General features: G+C 41.7%; 2 protein-coding genes across 2 annotated transcripts; both read right to left on the bottom strand.

Annotated features, from left to right (window-relative positions):
- Positions 1-958: 958 nt before the first annotated feature.
- LOC126921304 (sodium- and chloride-dependent GABA transporter 1-like) lies at positions 959-14,873 on the bottom strand. Its single transcript, XM_050732780.1, has 11 exons — positions 14,437-14,873; positions 10,632-10,937; positions 9,889-10,023; positions 9,689-9,817; positions 9,454-9,598; positions 8,803-9,174; positions 8,198-8,414; positions 7,548-7,700; positions 7,269-7,472; positions 6,593-6,763; positions 959-6,124 (listed from the first exon to the last, which is right to left on the bottom strand). Exons 2-11 carry the CDS (start codon positions 10,930-10,932, stop codon positions 5,987-5,989), a joined length of 1,965 nt encoding a protein of 654 aa, XP_050588737.1. The 5' UTR covers positions 10,933-10,937; positions 14,437-14,873; the 3' UTR covers positions 959-5,986.
- A 774-nt stretch (positions 14,874-15,647) lies between these two features.
- On the bottom strand, positions 15,648-18,239 carry LOC126921293 (uncharacterized). The gene is made up of 3 exons (XM_050732749.1): positions 17,831-18,239; positions 17,112-17,382; positions 15,648-16,709 (listed from the first exon to the last, which is right to left on the bottom strand). The coding sequence occupies exons 1-3, from the start codon at positions 18,237-18,239 to the stop codon at positions 16,331-16,333; spliced, it is 1,059 nt and encodes a 352-aa protein (XP_050588706.1). The 3' UTR covers positions 15,648-16,330.
- Positions 18,240-18,602: the final 363 nt, after the last annotated feature.

Below are 18,602 nucleotides of genomic sequence, written 5' to 3' on the forward strand. Positions count from 1 at the left end.
ACTCAGCTCGTAAATACCATAGAAGAGATCGTATCGATCTTATGTTAACTATCTGATCTTGTTTACGAGACGTAACGAGTTTTGTATTCTATCATTTCCTATCCGACTTATTTTCGCACGAGATGCTCGAACTCGCGTCCTTACATTTTAACACATCCGTTGGATTTTTATTTGTACCAATACTCGAGATGCACCGTATGCTCCACGTGCACCGAAAGTGTCGAGACATCTGACCGTAAAATTGAACAAGGTTTTCGACAAATTCAAGGAACTTCTGTGGATATTGAACGAGTCATTACATCGATAGCAAGATTTCTCCATTCACGCGTTCAGACGCAAGCAAGTCGTTTTGAGCATCTGCTATGAAGCTAATAGTCGGATACGAGATGAAAGCTCGCTATATCTTGTAAACGAGATCAGATAGGACGTACGTTGATACGAACCTTTTTGTGCTTTTTAGGTGCTGAATCCGTCGCTTAAATATTGATCGTTTGTTATGAAACATCCTGTACATAAATCAATATTTTTGACGCGAATGTTCTTCGGGAGAACCTCGGCTAAATCGACAAAAAGATGGTTTCGGTGATATACGACTGGCTCACGAGCTACTGAATTTTAAAATTGCTCTCGTGTATGAAAAAGAAAAATAAATATGGCTCGTCGTATCTTTTCCCTGTGGTTCTCAGATGGATAACGTTATACATATGTAAATTCGTAAAAAACGATGTTCGTAGGAGGAGAAGCTTAATATGTATCGACATCGTTCTGGTTTCGGGTAATTTTATTAATTCGTTGTGAGTATTTTGTCCTCGCAATGATTTCTCCCAATGATTTTGCAAATTAAACGTTCGACTGACAAATAAAACGGAAGAGAAGTGAAATATAACAAAGGGAAAAATTTGTACGAGGATCATCGCCGGTAGCTTGTCAAAACGAATTAAAATAAATGAAACACGTGTCCATTGTAGATACATTTAATTTTCGCTTACAAAACAATACTGTTTCGAGACAGATTCCATTTCTTCGCACATATGTAAATAATTGAATTCTCCGATATATCCCATTCGAAGGTAAAACGGGAAATTTCGATTGAATTTCTTGTCGCAGTAATCAGAATGGTTGCAAGGATAAGATGCGAAGAGGTGCAATTTGCAATTTCCTCGTCGTAAGATGGCAACGATTATTGGAGCGAAATAAAAGATATCAAAAATTCTGAACGTTTGAAAAGATAAAAAGATGTCAAAAATACCGTATTATCAATTTATACTGACCGAGTTATTGGAACGGTAAACACCGAATTCAGGCAACCGCGAGCTATGACGCGATCTTTCCTAAACGCGATCTTGAAAAATCAACCGCTCGGCAAAAGACCGATACGTAAAAGATACGAAAGATACGAATGTGAAAAAGAGCGTTGAAAAGAGCACCGAACAAAACGATACTCAAAACCATCGAAAGACAAATGTTTGCACGCGATGAAAGGATTTGAGAAAAATGGCAAACAAACTGATCTTGTGCTAAAATGATATCTCCGCGTTGTTGTTCCCCTTCGCATTTAATCTCCTCGACGCTTAACCTATCCTTTGCTAAACGGCTAATTCGCATTGGGTAATTAACCGAGTTCGCACGCTGATACAAGCTTCCATGGCGTATTCTATCGTTCGCGGCGCAACGAGCCTATTATAAACGATTACGTACACTACCCACTGAAAGTTTGGAAGCAACTTGACTCTGCAAAGGTTAAACAACACGATAAACTAAACGCGTTCTTCGCGCTAACGACAAATGTAACTTATCGCTAATTTCATACGCTACAATAAATAGATAAAACGACGAAGTATGTAACATAGATGGATACAATACGATCGATCAACGAGGCAATACATATTTATATCTTTATAAAGGGGCGGTGTAAAGTGGTATAAATAAATACCACGCAAGCCGGAAGCTAGGATCCTAAGTCGGAAGGCAAGGATTACGATAAATGTAAGTGACAAAGGTAAAATGAAATTCAATGTAAAAAGAGCGTAGAAAATAAAGAAGACCTGCTGCTTTGAAACTTTTCGTCGATAGTATACAAACGCGCGCATATGGCATTTACCGGCCGAAACGTATTGGCACGAAACGAAACATCGATGTCGAGGCGATACGATTTCGGTTCGGTTTGCGACACACCGTGGATATCTATGTCAGCTGTTGATTCGTGCATGGGAATACTTGTCACGCATCGCGTACAGCTTAATCCGTAGAGAAACGATCAAAAGTACATATATTGATTAACGTGACGGTAATTAGCGGTCATTCACTCGGTGAATCGCTCTATGCTCGGCTAATCGTTCGGTTGATCAATGAACGAGATTAGACGCACGAGGGCCGCTACTAAATTCCGATGAACCCGTGATACTCCATTGTTTTCGTTTAAGCTGATTTACGTTGTTTATAGTCTGGCGAGTCGAGCGATTCGACGCGTTGCGATTAATCTGTTGTAATTCCGTTCACCGGTTCCATCGAAATCTTCCTGGCTCGCGTATCGATCGATAGTCCGACGCCAGTTCTTCGATCGAAACGTTTCTCTTCGAAATATTCTTTACGCGTTTCTGTTTATTTTTAATTTCGGACATACGCCAACACTCTCGTCAGCGATATTATTATTTCGACAATTTTTAGAAAAAATATCCTCTTCCCGTGAAATTTCTGCGTCATCTTTATCGTTTCCTTTTTATACTTTTCAGATTGTAAATTTAATCCACGATTTATCCGTTATCGATTCATCGATATGTGATTTTATATTGGAAAACATGTACAAATGCACGGTGTATGTTCGCATCCTGTTGCGTCTAATCCGTTCAGTTTACACAGAAATACACGCAGTCCACTAAACTATCGTAAAAATAAACGGCTTCGTAGCTTTCTGTACAAAAGTATAGATGTAACGAAACGATGACAGCACGCGGTCATCGCGGAAAATATTGAACCACGTGGACCTGCAGTATCCTTAGCTCGCTATTAAAATGTCACTCGCGCCGTAACAATGCGACAATAAAATATACATAAACGAACGTCGTATAAAGCTTTCGGACGATCTCTCGATATCGTACAACATCAACAACTGTTAAAACTCGTTTAAATAGGGCGCAAAGCGATCGCGTGTAAACGATTTAAACGACAGAACTATTACTTAGGCCTGTTTTCAAACTTGTAACGTTGCGTTACGAGTATCTTTATTGCTCATGTTCGCCAACCAAATGAATCGTGAAACATCCAGTTTTGCTAAAACCTGACTTTTTATTTATATACAGCGTGAGTCAACGATCTAATCGTGTCTTTGACGAATGCAAGGTTGGACTTGAATTGGGTAAAATATATTCAGGGACGCGCGATTTAGTTCGTTCGATGCTATACCAGCTTCGCCGATTCGTTTCATTTGTCCTGTAAAGCGAATATTATTCGCAGCTAATTCGGTAACAGATTAGACGAGTTAATTTTAGAATATTTAAATAATTACAACCGATACTGCATAACTGAAAGCATAGAATCGAATATTCATAGCTGGCAATTATTAATTGGAAAGCAAACATGCATAAATTGCACGGGTAAACAACTGAAACATTTATTATTAAACGTTGACCTTTCCGATAACTTAGTTTCCAAAACGTTGCACGCGCTATTTAAATTGAATTTAATATATTCACCCATACAAGTACAGGTCATGTAAAAAGTCTACAAATAGATCGATGCAGGATTAAAAAAAAAAAAAAAGGTATACGTACGTATCACACGATCGACGTTTGACCCACCCTGTATATACAAATTTGTAGATCGATTTCGATAATATTTTCAAACTCGTGATTCGTTCGAAACGATATTATACTCTTTCTCGTTTGTTTGAATATTATTAATTGGTCGTTCGAATTTCATTCGCAAAAAATATACTATTAATGCAAGTAACAGTGTCTCGAATAATCAATATTGAAATAGCTCTTATAGTAACTTTAGGATCGTATATCGATAAATCCCTATATATATATATATATCCTCCAATAAAACTAGTTTTATATATATTTTTATCTTACACTTATATCTTGGAATTACGAACCTTCGTATGAAACCACTGCGATCGAAACATAGCTTTGATTTCTTCGTTAAAAGAATCAGGTAACAAGGAGCTTCTACCTAAATTCGAACATCTTCGTCGAACAAACAGTTACTAAATATTAATCTCGGTTTTCGATCTTCTACGAATTGATCGTGAAATCTGTAAGTGTGATCGTTTGTTTCTAACTCGACAGCTTTTAGGGATTACGATACCAACGGTTTCTGCGAGGCACGTTTCTTTCCTGCGATCAACTCGATCGGTTTTGGTAGAAAAATCCTCTTTTCGTGGAATCTCCGTGGAAAAATTCTGTCTCGTTTTTATGGTACGATATATCACAAACTTGGCTTTATCGACTTTAATCAGAACGTAGAAGGAAAACGTCTAGAAATAAATTTGTCAGAGGTAGCTAACATTTTATAATTAACATCGACTTGAGTATGTAAAGTTCGTAAGAAAGTTTCGGGTAAAAAAGACGAAAGACGGCAGAATTTTCCGAATAGATCTAACGTGTCGTTAAAATTTGTTCCGTTTAAAAAACTGGTCGCAACGGTGTCAGCGTTGAGGCACAAATTTTATTATCTGTAATTTAATCTTTAACTGTTCTAACGATTTGACTAACCGCGTCATTCGCAAGAATTTCTTCGTGCGTTCCGAAAAACAAGCGCCCGTCGACTAATAAAAATGCTGGTAGAAATTTTGGTAGAAATCGGTTCGCGCAAATTCAATCTCGTAAAACTTCCGTTGAGCGAATCTCGCGTATTAAACAACATCATAGAAAAAATAAACGAACGTTTTAAATCCGCAAATATCGATCGATCTAAATAAAAAAAGAAAAAGAAAAAAAACACGTATCTTTTTATGAGAGACACGTCGAACTATTTCTTTCGTAATCATCATTAGAACTCATCTTATGATCGAGACTTTCAAATCGATTTTCAAAGTTTCAAAACGTTCGTCCGCTGAATAAAAATACAATTGCTCCTCCAAAAATTATTTCACGTGTCGACGTTTCTTTTCGCACGTCGGTTTGATCAACCCTTTGCCTTGTGGTTGCCTCTCGTAGCTACTTAAATCGGTGTTACGACTTACGATCTTCATTTTTTTTTTTTTTTTTTTTTTAATTCAAATCGCTTACGTAATTTTCAGTTTGAAAAGTTAAAGTTAAAATTAGCGTTTCGATTAAGATCCTTGTTACAAAAAATAAAAAAGTAAAATCTGTTTTTGTTAGACTTCAGTTATGATCCGTAACCTGTCTCTAGTTTGATATTACAAGGCAAAGGTTCAAGCTTTATTTTTAATCTCTCGTTTGCTCGCTCGAGAAAAAAAAGAAAAAAAAAAGAAAAGAAAAGAACCAGGCTATCAACTAAACTACGTTTCTCGCGTTTAATAATCGTTTGTGGGAGCATCGCGATTAAAAATCGCGATAGAAAAATATACACACCTCTTCGACTTATCTTCGATAGCTATCCGAAAACTAACGATATCTGCTACTGTCGTAATATACTTTAGATTTTATGTTCAACTCTTCTTCGCTCTCTCTCTCTCTCTCTCTTTCTCTCATTTGTCTAAATAACTCTTCTTTTTACGTGGTATCAGTATCGTTTAAATATATCATGTAGAAGGAACGAGGCCAGTATTTTGATTGCAGCAGTCGCTCGAATTACGCTCGCTCTAATTACGCTCGCTCTACCATGCACTGTCATCGTAGTAATTTTCTTAACGTAGATCGGTCTGCGGATATCTTCCAACAGTTTCTCCAATTAAACCACGAGACTAAGTCGAGCTGCTCTGCGTGTTCGACACATACTTCGATTTTGAAATTCTGTTAAAAATACTACACTTATGGTAATTACAACCTATGACAGGGAATAAGAAAGCCGTTTACGGCGATCATGTTTGACTTAGGAAACTATTGTTCTTGGTGATTAGTCCGGCGCTGCTCTCTGACATTGGTATCACCGCTGATTTCTCGCCCTTTGGTAACTTCGGATGCGTCTTTATGTTCGGCTTCAGACCTTTCAGGATATTCTGAAAATTATCACGTACGTGTGTTGATACTCAAATTACTAGAAGTAACGATACCAATTACAAACTAAATAACTGGATTGAAACGGTACAATGGCGAGATTTGTAACGAATCTGGAGAAAGATTTGCGTTTCCGAATTTTAAACGTTGCTCGTATTTTCTATGTTCCCGACTTAATTCAGTTCCGTTCAACGTTGAGAAAGATTCCATCGTATAAAAGAACTTTATCTGCATTGACAAAGATCGATACGTTTGCTAAGAATATATTAGCGAATTAGTCCGAAAAGTTTCTTTCGTTTTATGAGAAAATAATAGACGCACAACGTTTTTGTTTCATATTATTTTGTCGAACTACGTTCGATCCATTTTGTTCTGCTCTTGGTTTCACGTTTGTACGAAGTCGCACTGTTGTTAAAAACACGTTTGCGAAAGAAAGACACTTTCCGGACAACCTAATACTAATGTTTCACCTCCTTGATGGATCCTGGAGTAACGATGACGTAGTAGAGAGCGTAACCCGGTATCCAGATCATCGATGACAAGCTGAGACAGACACCCACGATTTCCGCCCATGTTGGATACTCGTAACTATTCCCGTATTTCAAGGGCTTGTACTGCACGCATTGGAACACGAAGATGAACTGAAAAAGAAGATACGTTGACGAATCGAATGTGGCGGTTGGAATTTTCGAATTCGAGTTTACTAGTTTAAAGCTTGTATCTCGACTTGAAAATCGATCGGTAGAAGCAGCTTCGTTTTTTACAGGCCTCGTTCATATAGTTATATAGATAGATAGCAAGAGACGAAGATATTGATCTCGACTATTTAATTAATTTTCGCTCGCGAATCGATCTTATCGAGATACGTTTGCAATGTTGAGACGAGATCGTTAAGCGTAAAATCGATATTGCGCGAGGACGACGAGATAAATAGCCCTGTCATCCACCTTCGAGGAGATTACTATCTGATCGATTAGGCTGTTCTTCGTAGACAGAGCATGAGAAATTAACGATCATTCGTCAAGTCTTTTCAAATCGTTCTATGTTTGTACGAGAAAATTCAATCTTCGCTTCGCGTCCCGTTCGAAGGAGAAGAATCTTTCATGTTTTACAAATTTTTCTTCTCGATACAAACACGATACTCACAGCCATAATCACTGGCGCGAACAGCACCCAGCATATGTACCAAAATTTGTTCAGTCGTACGCCCATCATCTGATGAATACAGTCGCAGAACTTCTTCGCGCCGAAGATCCACGATATCGCGATCGTTTGGAAGAAACAGACCCACAAAATCGACATTCCACTCGCCGAATAGAAGTCCATCAATTGGAATATGTAGACTCCACCCTGAAATGATAAAGAACTTTCGAAATAGTTGCCCCTTTCGAGGAGAAATTTGAGAAATGGTGGAGCGATGCTAACGTTGGTCACCATGGGAAGACCCAAGAGGAACATGAGACAGCAGATCGCGACGGTGAACTTCTTCCTATGGGGACGAAGAAGTTCCGGCCAGTTGTCAACGACTCCAGTGATGAAGGATTCCACGATACAGAATTCGCTATCGATGCCCAGTATCTGTCAGAGAAAATGGAAAACCATGTTGTTTTCGTGGTGTTCTCGGATAAATTGCTGATCTACGATCCTCTGTTAAATGATCGAACGACGCAGCAACGATTGCCTCAAAACACGTGAAACACGCGTTTTGCGATGTCCTGCGATTCGACCTAATTTCATCCTCAGTTGGGAAATTATTCCGAAAAGAGGATGATATCTATATTCGCGGAGAAACTTATCGTACAAGAAAAGCATGTCGCTTCGAAGATACTGTGTATATATATAAAAGAAATACTTCAACCACGGACTAACATAAAACTATAATTATCGCGAAAGAAAAGGAAAGCAGACTTTAATCGCGTTCGAAAATGAAAGCGGCTGGAACGATGAAGCGAGTCGGACTCGAGGACCTAGATTCGCGCTAAAGTAGTACATAGAACGTAATCGATTCCGATAAACAGACATTGATCATAGAAGAAGCGGAGTGCGGTCGTTCGACTAAGTCGAGTGTGCCTTACAAGTAGCATGACGAAGAAGATGATGGCCCACATCGAGGCACCGGGCAACTTCAAAACCACCTCTGGATAAGTGAGGAACACCAGTCCTGGCCCGCTTTTGACCACTTCTGACACTTGCGTGCCTTGCTCCAAAGCGATATGACCCAAGATAGAGAAGGTGACGCAACCAGCCAGTAAGCAGGTTAACGTGTTGACTATGCATGTGATCAGCGCGTCTCTGGAACGAAATCTCGCGTCATTCAGTACGTCCAGCGATTGACATTATTTAGATTTGTTTCATTAAATTAGATTTGTTTCGTAATTTGCGTTCTTTTTTTTCGTTCGAACGACACGCTCGAATACGAATGGACCTACCTCAACGCGCTCGTTGTGACGATAAAATTCAGAAGGGAAAATCAAACAGATTTTCCATGATGTCGCTACAATCGGTTAAAATGTATTGCCTTTTGTGGCGAAACGTTCGATTCGGAAATATCGATTCAGCGACGATGAATTTAGTTCGCGCGATCGTGCGAGAAAAATTCTGAACTGGCCGTTAGTCGCCGAGACGATCGCCGAATCCGTGAGAAATAAATTACCATAAGATAAAGAGTGGCGACGCTTACTTGTAACAATTGTGGTGGAACTTGTTGTACGATCCGAGAGCAGGCAGAGCCCCGGTGCCGATACTGTAGGCGAAGAAAATTTGCGTGGCGCCGTCGATCCACGGGCCAGGCGATAGCAATTCGTTCCATCTCGGCGTGACGTAGTACAGCAAGCCGTCGTAGCTGCCGTCCAATGTCACCGCTCTTCCCAAAAGAATGAAAAGCACCACGTAGGGGAACAAGGCTGAAAACCAGATGATCTTACCGCTCTGATGCAGACCCCGTCGGATGATAAAGTAAACGAGCAGCCAGCCGACGATCAGAGAACCCAACAGCTCCCATTGCATGCCACCGATGTTCTCGATACCGGAAGTGATGCCAAGAACTCTTCGTCTAAAATCGTCGAACACGCACACATAGATTCATATATATCGTTGTTTCACACCCTTCGGCGATTATTACGCTACAATCTCACACTTTATTCCAATCGTTGCGGTCGAGTGATAGATTTTTCGAGAAAATGAAAAACTGTTATCATCATTAAGTAAGTAAATTTCGTGCCGTGAAAATGTTTTCGTGGATATCTTTGATCTTTTCTAACGTTACAGGCGATTATATCGAAGGTTTTACTCGAACAGATTGGTAGATTTAAATTTACGAAAGTTCGCTTACTCCCAGTACTCCTCTACCGGAGTAGTATGATGAGAAACAGCTCGAGTATAGTTGTCGTACGTGGAATTCGTGGTATTCGAGCTATCGGACGATTCGTTGATCTTTCTCAGGCCGTCGGAACAATTTTCGGTGTTCCACCAATTTTCTATAAAATATCGTTGGGATACGTAGAAATGTAAATAATAATTTTTTCAAAAGAATACAAAATTCCATTGCTATTAATCGTTTAACCAACCACAGCCCCTCCAGGGTACGCTCGGTATGTTGGCGAAGGTACTTATGAGATAGAAAAGCGTCCAAGCGATGATTATGCAGTAATACACGTCCAGGAAGAACACGATAGTCATCGTAGCGTATCCGACTCCTAAACGAAAGTATCTTTCGAATAAAAATGAAAGATGGCTGTTAGAAAGAAGTGATTTTATTTTAGAATACCTTGCAGCAGAGGACATAGCTGTCCTACCAGAGTCATTCCGCCCGCACCGAGGTACTGGCCAATGGCCACTTCTTGGAAAAATATCGGAATCCCACAAAACAACATGGCAATTCCATACGTGATTAGGAAAGCACCTAGAATTTGCATTTCAACTTGAAGCTTTGAATTTGAATTTGTAGTTGAAGTTGAATAGGCATTTGCTTGATCAATAGAGCAATGCGGAATACGCGACCATCGACGCGATATGTCATTGTTAGAGATGAATCGTCGCTGCTCGTTAGGAACGCGATGCGTTCACCGATACGCCCGATCTCGCTTTGTCCTACTTCCAGGAAATCGCAAATGCTAGATAATTCATGGAATTTCATAAGATCGAATCTCGTGATTCCACGTGGATAACCATATTTCGTAATCTTCTCGAATGTGAGTTCGATCGAGTCGTTTCCTCGGCCTTGTCCCCTCGGCGTTCTCAACTATATCATTTGCATATCTATACGTTCGTTCGAGCATTACGAAAATGACGAGCATCGATTAAAAGTTGAAATTGCACGAAGCGTAATATTCTTCCACCCAGCCGATATAGACGAACCCCTGCAAATACGGAAAAGCAACGACGAGACGCGGATGTACAGCGGTTTCAACGTTTTTCAGACCAGCAAGCTTTCGCGTTTGACATTTACGCAACGCTCTAACGCGACTTAAACGGCCGAGTTCTAAAAGCTATGGTAATTCTCACACTCACCTCCGCCATTTTTGTAACACAGATACGGAAACCTCCACACGTTTCCAAGTCCCACGGAAACGCTGATGCAGGAGAACAAAAAGTCCAGCTTGTTGTCCCAGCCCCCGCGTTCCGCGTCCTCTTCTCGGTCCTCCACTTCCGTCGCCCCGTTCTGCGGCGCGGAAACGATCGTCTTTGGCGCACCGTGACTCGAATCCCTTCGTCTACTCGAGCCAACCGATTTCGCCTTGAACTCTATGAACGTCTGCTCCGGATCGACCTGATCTTTCTGCTCTCCCCAATAATACATCTTCTCCGCCATAATTCCTGAAATCACGCGATGCGTCTTTGTCGTTTTGCATGCTCGTGACCTTGAACGTGGTTCAGGAGACCGACAGCAGCAGACTAATTCCGCGTAATTGATCGTGATTGCGGCTGAGATTACGTAAAAGTGTCCTGCATGTGCCGAGCCATCTTCGTCGAGAGTGACACGCGACAATAGTGAAACACGCGAGTTATGAGACATAATCGAGGTTAGTTTCGCCTGGAGATTACTTCGTGGCCGTTCTCCGGTAATTGCTGCTACACGTAATCGCTTTTTTAGTTACAGCTTCGAATTCCACGGTTTCCGCGAGGGTAGGTTGCGCGTGGGTGGTATACGGCTTCACGACTCTTTGACGTTCTTTTTACTTTACGTCAAACGTCTTTCGCTGTCGCCAAGTTCTTGCAACCAACGATCCTCCTTTGTAGCTAAAAATGGGACGGTTTTCGCGCTTCGGCTGACTTTCTGACTTTCTCGTTCGTTCTCGTGTATTATGATAGAAATTTAAAGCTGCAACTGGCGACTTCAACGCGTACTAAAATATCTTCTGCATAGTTAATTAAAAGCGAAATACGATGAAGGTAAATAAGCGTACGTACAATTGCGATTCTATTTCTGTGAAAATAGACATCGATATTATCAGAGACGCTTGTTCGTTCTTAACTATAAAAGCGAAAATCCGAGTTATTTCGACCGATCGATAATTCCAGCGTGAGATATATTTCCGTTCCCTAATATCGTTCCTTCTAAATGAAACATAAAATTTGTTATATTTGCTTAAACGAATTTCGTCTGGTCTACCTTCGGCAAACAGACGCTAAAACTCAAACGTTTCTACATTTATCGTTTACAGGATGCAAACGTACGTAGTAGATCAATTTGCAACGCAAACATTGTAACGTTCTGCCAGTTTGGCCGCATAATCTATACAATTTTCTCGTCAACGAGCGAAAGTCGATTTCCAGTCGATAAACAACGCAGCGTTATCTGGTTACTGCGTCGCGTCGTTTCCTAGAAATCGAAGCTAATGGCTACTCGTGTTCTTATGGTTTAACGCGGAATCGATGTTTATTATCCTATGAATAAATAAAGGAACCTTGCGAAAGGACGCGTGATTTTCGAAGAATACGTGAGCAGCGTAAAAAGCGTGGTCAATTTTCCAGCACGCGTGCTTTCGCTCCTGCATTCGAATTTACATATACTTTCGCATCGAAATCGACATTAAAAGCTCTGATTCCAATCTACCTACGTCGTTGCACGTTTCAACAGCGGTCGCAAGCACGGGCAAATAAGTAAAGATTATTGCATCACCTTGTGTATCGCAACGTAGATACGTCGTACAACTCAGTACGCTAGAGGCTAAAACTCGCGTTTATAACGCGTTTCAGTTAGTGTAAAAGGTAACGATATGTTAATAAGGTTTTATTTAATCGATATCGTCTATTTGCGTTGTATGAAGCGCGTATAAACGTCGCGAGCTGAATTTCCTGTGCATCTATAGAAACGTAAATATAAGAATATCGGCTATACATATATGTATATATAGTATATATATATCCTTCTAATCGATAAGGATTGATTAAGGGTTCAATAAGAACGAAAAGTCGATTAAATGATATCGTACATCGATTTAAATGCAGCACGTGACATGCGTATTTTTAGACGTAAAAAGAAGATATAGAAACGAAGATTCAATGGAACAACGTTTATTTCAGGCTTGTAAATCTCTGAAAAGAATTCATTAAGTTAATCGAACCGTATCGTGGACGAATCGTGTACACTGTTCGGGATATGCCAGGTTGCTTGGCCGCGAGCAAAAGCAGGACGTACGTACATACGTAAATAATAGATTTAATTATCATCCGTCTGATTCAGCACACGCGACATCGAATTTTGTGTTTCGACATTGCATGCAACGTTTATACACGGCTATCCCGATAAATCTCCCAATTTACGACTCTATCACTGTCACGCGTAACCTTTATTCTCATTAAATGGCATTTCATTCACATGTCCAATGGATGGGAATGAAACTTATGCAGCCAGACGAACGTACCAAATTGGCAATGACGAGGCGCGAATTATAGCTCGGTTCAGCGATAAAATTCAAATCTCCGCGTTTCCATGTTCGTACTCGAAATTATTTCCACTAACGAGATTGTACGTAGGTCGTTGATTCGGTTCCTCAAAATCCTTCAGAATAGTTTGCCGCTATAATTACAACGATATTCGATGAATGTAACTAAATTGGAATGTCGTGTGTCGTTGGAACGTTCGTGGGTAATCTTCAGTGAAACCTGATCGAGCAAGAAGTGCGGGATCTCGCGCTGGATCGATGGTGTCATACGTCGACGATGATGCTTTTGGCGTATGACGTTCAGCCAAGACAAATTTTGCCTACGAATCGTTCGTATTCCTATATACACAGTGGCGAAAAAATATCTATAATCCCTCGAGTAATATTTGCTTCGCTAATGACAACAGCCACTCCATCCCTTGATATCCAGTTCTCGATATACTGCTCGTCCCTTAGGGATTAATATCCAACCCTTCAATACGCACAAAATACGCTTCGCTACGTCAAACACAGCGGTGTCATATGACACGAAAGTATCAATAAAAACACCCACGAGACGATTATGACGAAATGAAGTAAAACTAACGAAACTGTAAATTCGACGAGTAGAACCTAAACGCCAATCATTTGATTTCTCTCGTCAATTTCCCTTGGACCGTGTATCGTCGATGATCTCAGAGGATTATTTCTAATGCGATCTGTCGCGCTATAGTCGGTATAGATAACCGGCTGCGGCTCAATGAAAAGCCGCCCCCTTTCCTCGAAAGGGTTGATTCCTGCTTGACGCGCGTCCCGCTACCCCTATTACCACCCAGCCGATTCAGAATGAGCAAACAGGAACTGCATAGAGGAAACGTACACGTGTCCCGCATCCGTGTGTCCTGCAGGCGCAACTATTTGTATTCGTGTGGTCACGCGTGTTTCTACGCTGTACCATACGTACGGTGTAAGTGTGCGCGTGAAATCGACACACGTGTGCGTACACGCGCGGCCGAGTCCGCTTGTATACAAATACTCGTGCGCGCGCTACGGATGCTGAACGCAAAATCAATAACAGCTTCGTGTCACGTTACGCCGTACACGTGGATTTGTATATTCTTCTAACTGCTCGTTTCTTTGCAAAATTCTCTTCCGTTCTTTACAGCTGTTCCTATTCCTGTTTACATCATGTATTAGATCAGCCAGGGATGGTGTAATCTGCGACGTTGTAATCGTGGATTCGATTGATTTTCATGGCAGAATAATTGGCACGGTTTTCGCGTCGTTATTGAAAAACGATGTTAGCGGGGAGGAAGATTTAAAAGAACCTGGAGAGACAAATCCGTTCGCGAAGATGGTGAAAACGATACGAGGCTCGCGCGTTTCTTGGCAAATTACGGTATTAGCAAATTAGATTAGATTAGACAAGATGCGCCAACTTATCTTACCTGAAGGCTGCGAGATCTCAAGGTAACCACGAGATCCACGATTTTCGATTCGGCTGAAATTTCTTCGCAATGCACCTAACTTCCGCAACTCGTATATTCTTCGAATTATTCGTCTTCCAATCGATCGTTTACATTGCTCGATGCTCGGGAGCCCCGTTCAGCAGCGGAGTACGACGTCCTCAGAGAAAAACAATCCGTTCACGCCCGATCTCTCAGCGTCGTGGACCACAGTTTCTCTTTGGTCTTCCTGTGCACAGGAGTCGAGATACTCAAAATCTGGTTTATCCGATGTTGATGCTTCCGATCGAAATCGTTCGTACAGACGACAACCGACGCGAACGACGCACTTTCGCCTTGAAACTGGTTTTATTACGTGTCGGATCGTGGAGAGTGTGCCTCGTGCCGACCTACCCTGCGAGGGATGTCGTTACGGAATAATGCTTTGCCGCAAGACGGGGAGTGTTATCCCTTTGAAACGCATGCGCGGCCGCGAACACCCCCTCCAGAAGCCTGGAACAAAGCTGTCCCTGGGCTTTGAGCCCCCAGGACCCTTAGGTTCGGTAAATAATCAAACTGGGTGGCGAGAACACATCATAGATGATACATGTTCGACGTGTACGTCGAAATTACGTAGGGGTGGCTTTCGGCTTTATGCATTTACGCGCGGTCGGATCGTTTGTAGTTGAACGTTGGATGGAAAGATCGTGGATCAGTAGACTGCGGATGTTCGTGCGTCGTCGAGAAATTGAAATGCGTCAAAATGTACAGAATACTCGCGGTGTGTAAGAACGTGGTTCTTTAATTGCGTTCAGCAGAATTTGAATTTGCAAAGCAAGATTCGTTGATTTTCTCATTTTGATAAGGAGCACGATATCGCGGAAATATTTTTCATAGGCTAAGAAGAAGAATTCGAGTAAGATAGGCCAGGTTTAATGCAGGATAAATACGTCAGAACGATTAAATGTATATATAATTATATATACGTTGTTTTCCGGATATTCCATTTGCCAGAACGCACTGTATCGCAGCATTAGACTTCGTGCGTAGGCACCATCGAACAACACGAACTACGTGTATATCTTTCTTATAAGTATAAAACCTTAGATTGTACACTGTACATTCTTCGAAATTAGAAAGATACGTCTGTACATTTTAGAGACTTAGCCGGGGAATAAAAAAGAGCATCAAGATTATGGAAAAATACGTAGGCGTATAATTTTTATGGTACAATACAATAGTTTCTATAATATTTTACACCTATATCGTTCTATCTAATCGTTCCTATTATAGATAGGAAAGATTAAACGAACACTATTATATATATATATTACATAGTTTCTAAAAGCTTTTGAATTTTTCTGTGGCCTTTAAAAAAAAAATATAAAGATAAGAATGACATACGTCGTCGACCAAGGATAGTTCATCGGTAAACACTGTGCTATCCTTCCGCATCTGTATTAAAAAATATACGACCATCGGCGTCCTTGCAGCTGAACTTGTCCATTTCCTACCCCACAACCATAAACGTCTATCGAACTTCCCCTTCGTTTATACCCTTGAAACCGGGTCGTTCGGCGTGTCATTGGAAAAACACGCGTAGCGACCCAATTCGTACCACGTCTCTCGAACCTGTCGCCAGTCGAATCCATCCTGAGCACGCAATGCGCTCATAAACATTCCGATTTACTCGTCGTTGTTAATCTTCGCGTGTCGCGTATAAAAATCAATTTCTATATTCAGGCTCCCGTCCGAGCAACAGCGACCCAGAAACTCGATCGGCCAAAATTTTCCATTGCCAGCCAGGATATCGGATCTCGTTTAGCAACACCGTTTATCGCACAACAGCACCTTTAAAGTCGGCCATTCAACGACGCGCAGCTTAGTCGTCTGTTCGTCAGCAGCCGCTCGACTGGTCGCTCGAGTTGTTAGGTATCACCGTGTGACATCCGCGTTTGTAACGCAATTGTCGGGGCGATAAGTCGTCGGAGTCCTGGATGTCGTTCACCACGGCTACCGTGTGCAGAGACTTCATGGACGCTTTCCTCTGAGCGTCCTTGTAGCCGGAGAAACTCGGCTTTGGCATCCAGTTCGTGCCGTAGGATATCGGCAGGATTTCTCTTCGAGATTCGTTGATCAGGTCGCTCGAAATCTCGGATCGACACTCGTCGCAGATGGAGCTGCCCTCGCTGTCGTTCATCGGCGCGTTCATCTTCTTCTCGATTAGCAGGGGCTCTTGTTGCGGCCAGTGTGCTTGCAGTACGGACGTTACGATACTGCATTCAAGTGGCACATGGAATTCTTAAGGTTAGGATCCAAAAGTGGAAGGTGTTTAGGTTTGTGGATGTCGTTTTTAATCAAACAAACACGATTCAACAACGAAGAGTAGCAACGTGAAATTATTGGGATTATTCGTATTTAATTTTACAAGCGTTTGTTTGAAAACGTACGAGATTTAGAAATTACAGTTTGAACGCGTCTACTAAAATTCGCGATCGCAGTTGAATTAACGGTTGTTTGAGGATGTTCGTTTAACCACTTGGTTTCGTTGACGTTGTAGCGAAATACGCGAGATGTTTTTGAATTAAGCGAATTATTACGCAATTTATGCATGACGCGCGAAATTTAATTTGGTGTCTTCATACGTTTATGGCACGTTTATGTTACGTTATACCAACCTCTTGAAACATGACTTTGCGTAATGTTTCACCATCACGAGCGCGTCCTTTGCTCCAGCCATAGATTCCGTGACCAAGTTCCACACTCGATTCGCGGAAATCGCGCAGCCTAAGACAGTTGTGGCGATCGACATCGATATCAACCAGCTGATCAAACCAGCTGACATCGCCGGCGGTTGCAACGGCGGAGGATAATAGGATGACCAAACTTGTTGCCACCACTGATAGGAGACGTCTCGATATTCCGATTCCTGAGCGAAACAAACCCTTTCTAATTAGGAAACATATAGCAAACAGTCGATATACGAGAAATTCATCAACGAAGAGTTACAATCCAATGAGCATGATACTCCTATAATACTCTTATAATTAACTCTTTTTAAATATGACTGTTTGCAACAGTGTAAATAATTTAGACAACGTTAGTATACCTTTCAATGTATCGCAGCTGTCGGAGCAAAATATATAAAATTCGCGTGGCAGTCAATGCCTCTTAGATACCATAACATCATCATTCGATGATTCCTGATCTTTTCACGCGTCCTTTCATATAAATACGCCGTGTCAAATTTCACGTTAAATTACTCGACGAGTTTCCCAAATAACTCGATGCGGATTACGTTGTAGGGAAAACGCCGTAAAATCGCGAGCAACGTCGTGGCCCTCGAAGGCCACGAACGCAACGATCGAATAGGTTACGCAAAGCTTTCGTAACTTACGTAACCCCAAGACGTCCAGACGCAGCAGTAGAGCAGCCTCTGCATCATCAGCCAGAGCCAGAAAACCGCGATAGCGACGACCCAGCTGACCAGCAGCTTCAATCAGAAACACGTCTAACGTTATCTTGGACGGACTATCCGAAACTACGCGATACGACGATACCTGAAGACCTCTGTACACCATCGTCGAGGCTACGCTTTCAGCCAACCCGCTGCAACAGGGTGGATTTCTCCACAGAACGATCGCCATAGAGGTCAGAATTAAAAACGAGGGCAAGGTGTGGATGAAGTCCGGGCCAACGGCAATCTTGGCATACTCTCGAAAGACCTTGTGCTGCAGAAAGAGGATCTCGTGCGGCACGGAGAGCAGAGAAACGATCTGCGAATCGAGAGCGGTCAAACAGGACATCGCTGCGGAGGCTGTGCACCAGCCTGGTCACTGGTTATTTATTCACGCCAGCATCGACCACGATGGTTAGAGTTTTCGACGATAGAAACGTGACGTTGCGGCCGAAATGAACCGCGTCGCCGATCTTCCTCTATTTCTCCCCTCTTCGCTCTTGATCGGTAGGATCCGTTGATAGCGATCGAGGTTTCGACGAAAGCAATGGACAACGATAACGGAGTGACGTTTTTCGGGATGAGAAAATGAGGTTTCCGAGGGTTAAGAGGCAATATGGTACGGAGTAACCCTTCACGTCATTAGAGGATCGAGTATAATGCTCAAATATCGAGTTCTTATTAGCTAGATATTAGCTGGTCCGAAAAGTTT

Source organism: Bombus affinis, chromosome 10 (genome assembly GCF_024516045.1).
Source record: "Bombus affinis isolate iyBomAffi1 chromosome 10, iyBomAffi1.2, whole genome shotgun sequence".
Lineage (NCBI taxonomy): Eukaryota > Metazoa > Arthropoda > Insecta > Hymenoptera > Apidae > Bombus > Bombus affinis.

What these genes read in the sequence shown, in the direction of transcription:
- LOC126921304 (XM_050732780.1), bottom strand. Translation starts at nt 10,932, where the DNA reads ATGGCGGAGAAGATGTATTATTGGGGAGAGCAGAAAGATCAGGTCGAT. An exon ending in GTGTTACAAAAATGGCGGAG is followed by an intron (nt 10,024 to 10,631) that starts GTGAGTGTGAGA and finishes TGCAAATTCTAG; the next exon opens with GTGCTTTCCTAATCACGTAT. An exon ending in GCTATGTCCTCTGCTGCAAG is followed by an intron (nt 9,818 to 9,888) that starts GTATTCTAAAAT and finishes ACTTTCGTTTAG; the next exon opens with GAGTCGGATACGCTACGATG.
- LOC126921293 (XM_050732749.1), bottom strand. Translation starts at nt 18,239, where the DNA reads ATGTCCTGTTTGACCGCTCTCGATTCGCAGATCGTTTCTCTGCTCTCC. An exon ending in TCTGGACGTCTTGGGGTTAC is followed by an intron (nt 17,383 to 17,830) that starts GTAAGTTACGAA and finishes TTTCCTAATTAG; the next exon opens with AAAGGGTTTGTTTCGCTCAG. An exon ending in GCAAAGTCATGTTTCAAGAG is followed by an intron (nt 16,710 to 17,111) that starts GTTGGTATAACG and finishes ACTTGAATGCAG; the next exon opens with TATCGTAACGTCCGTACTGC.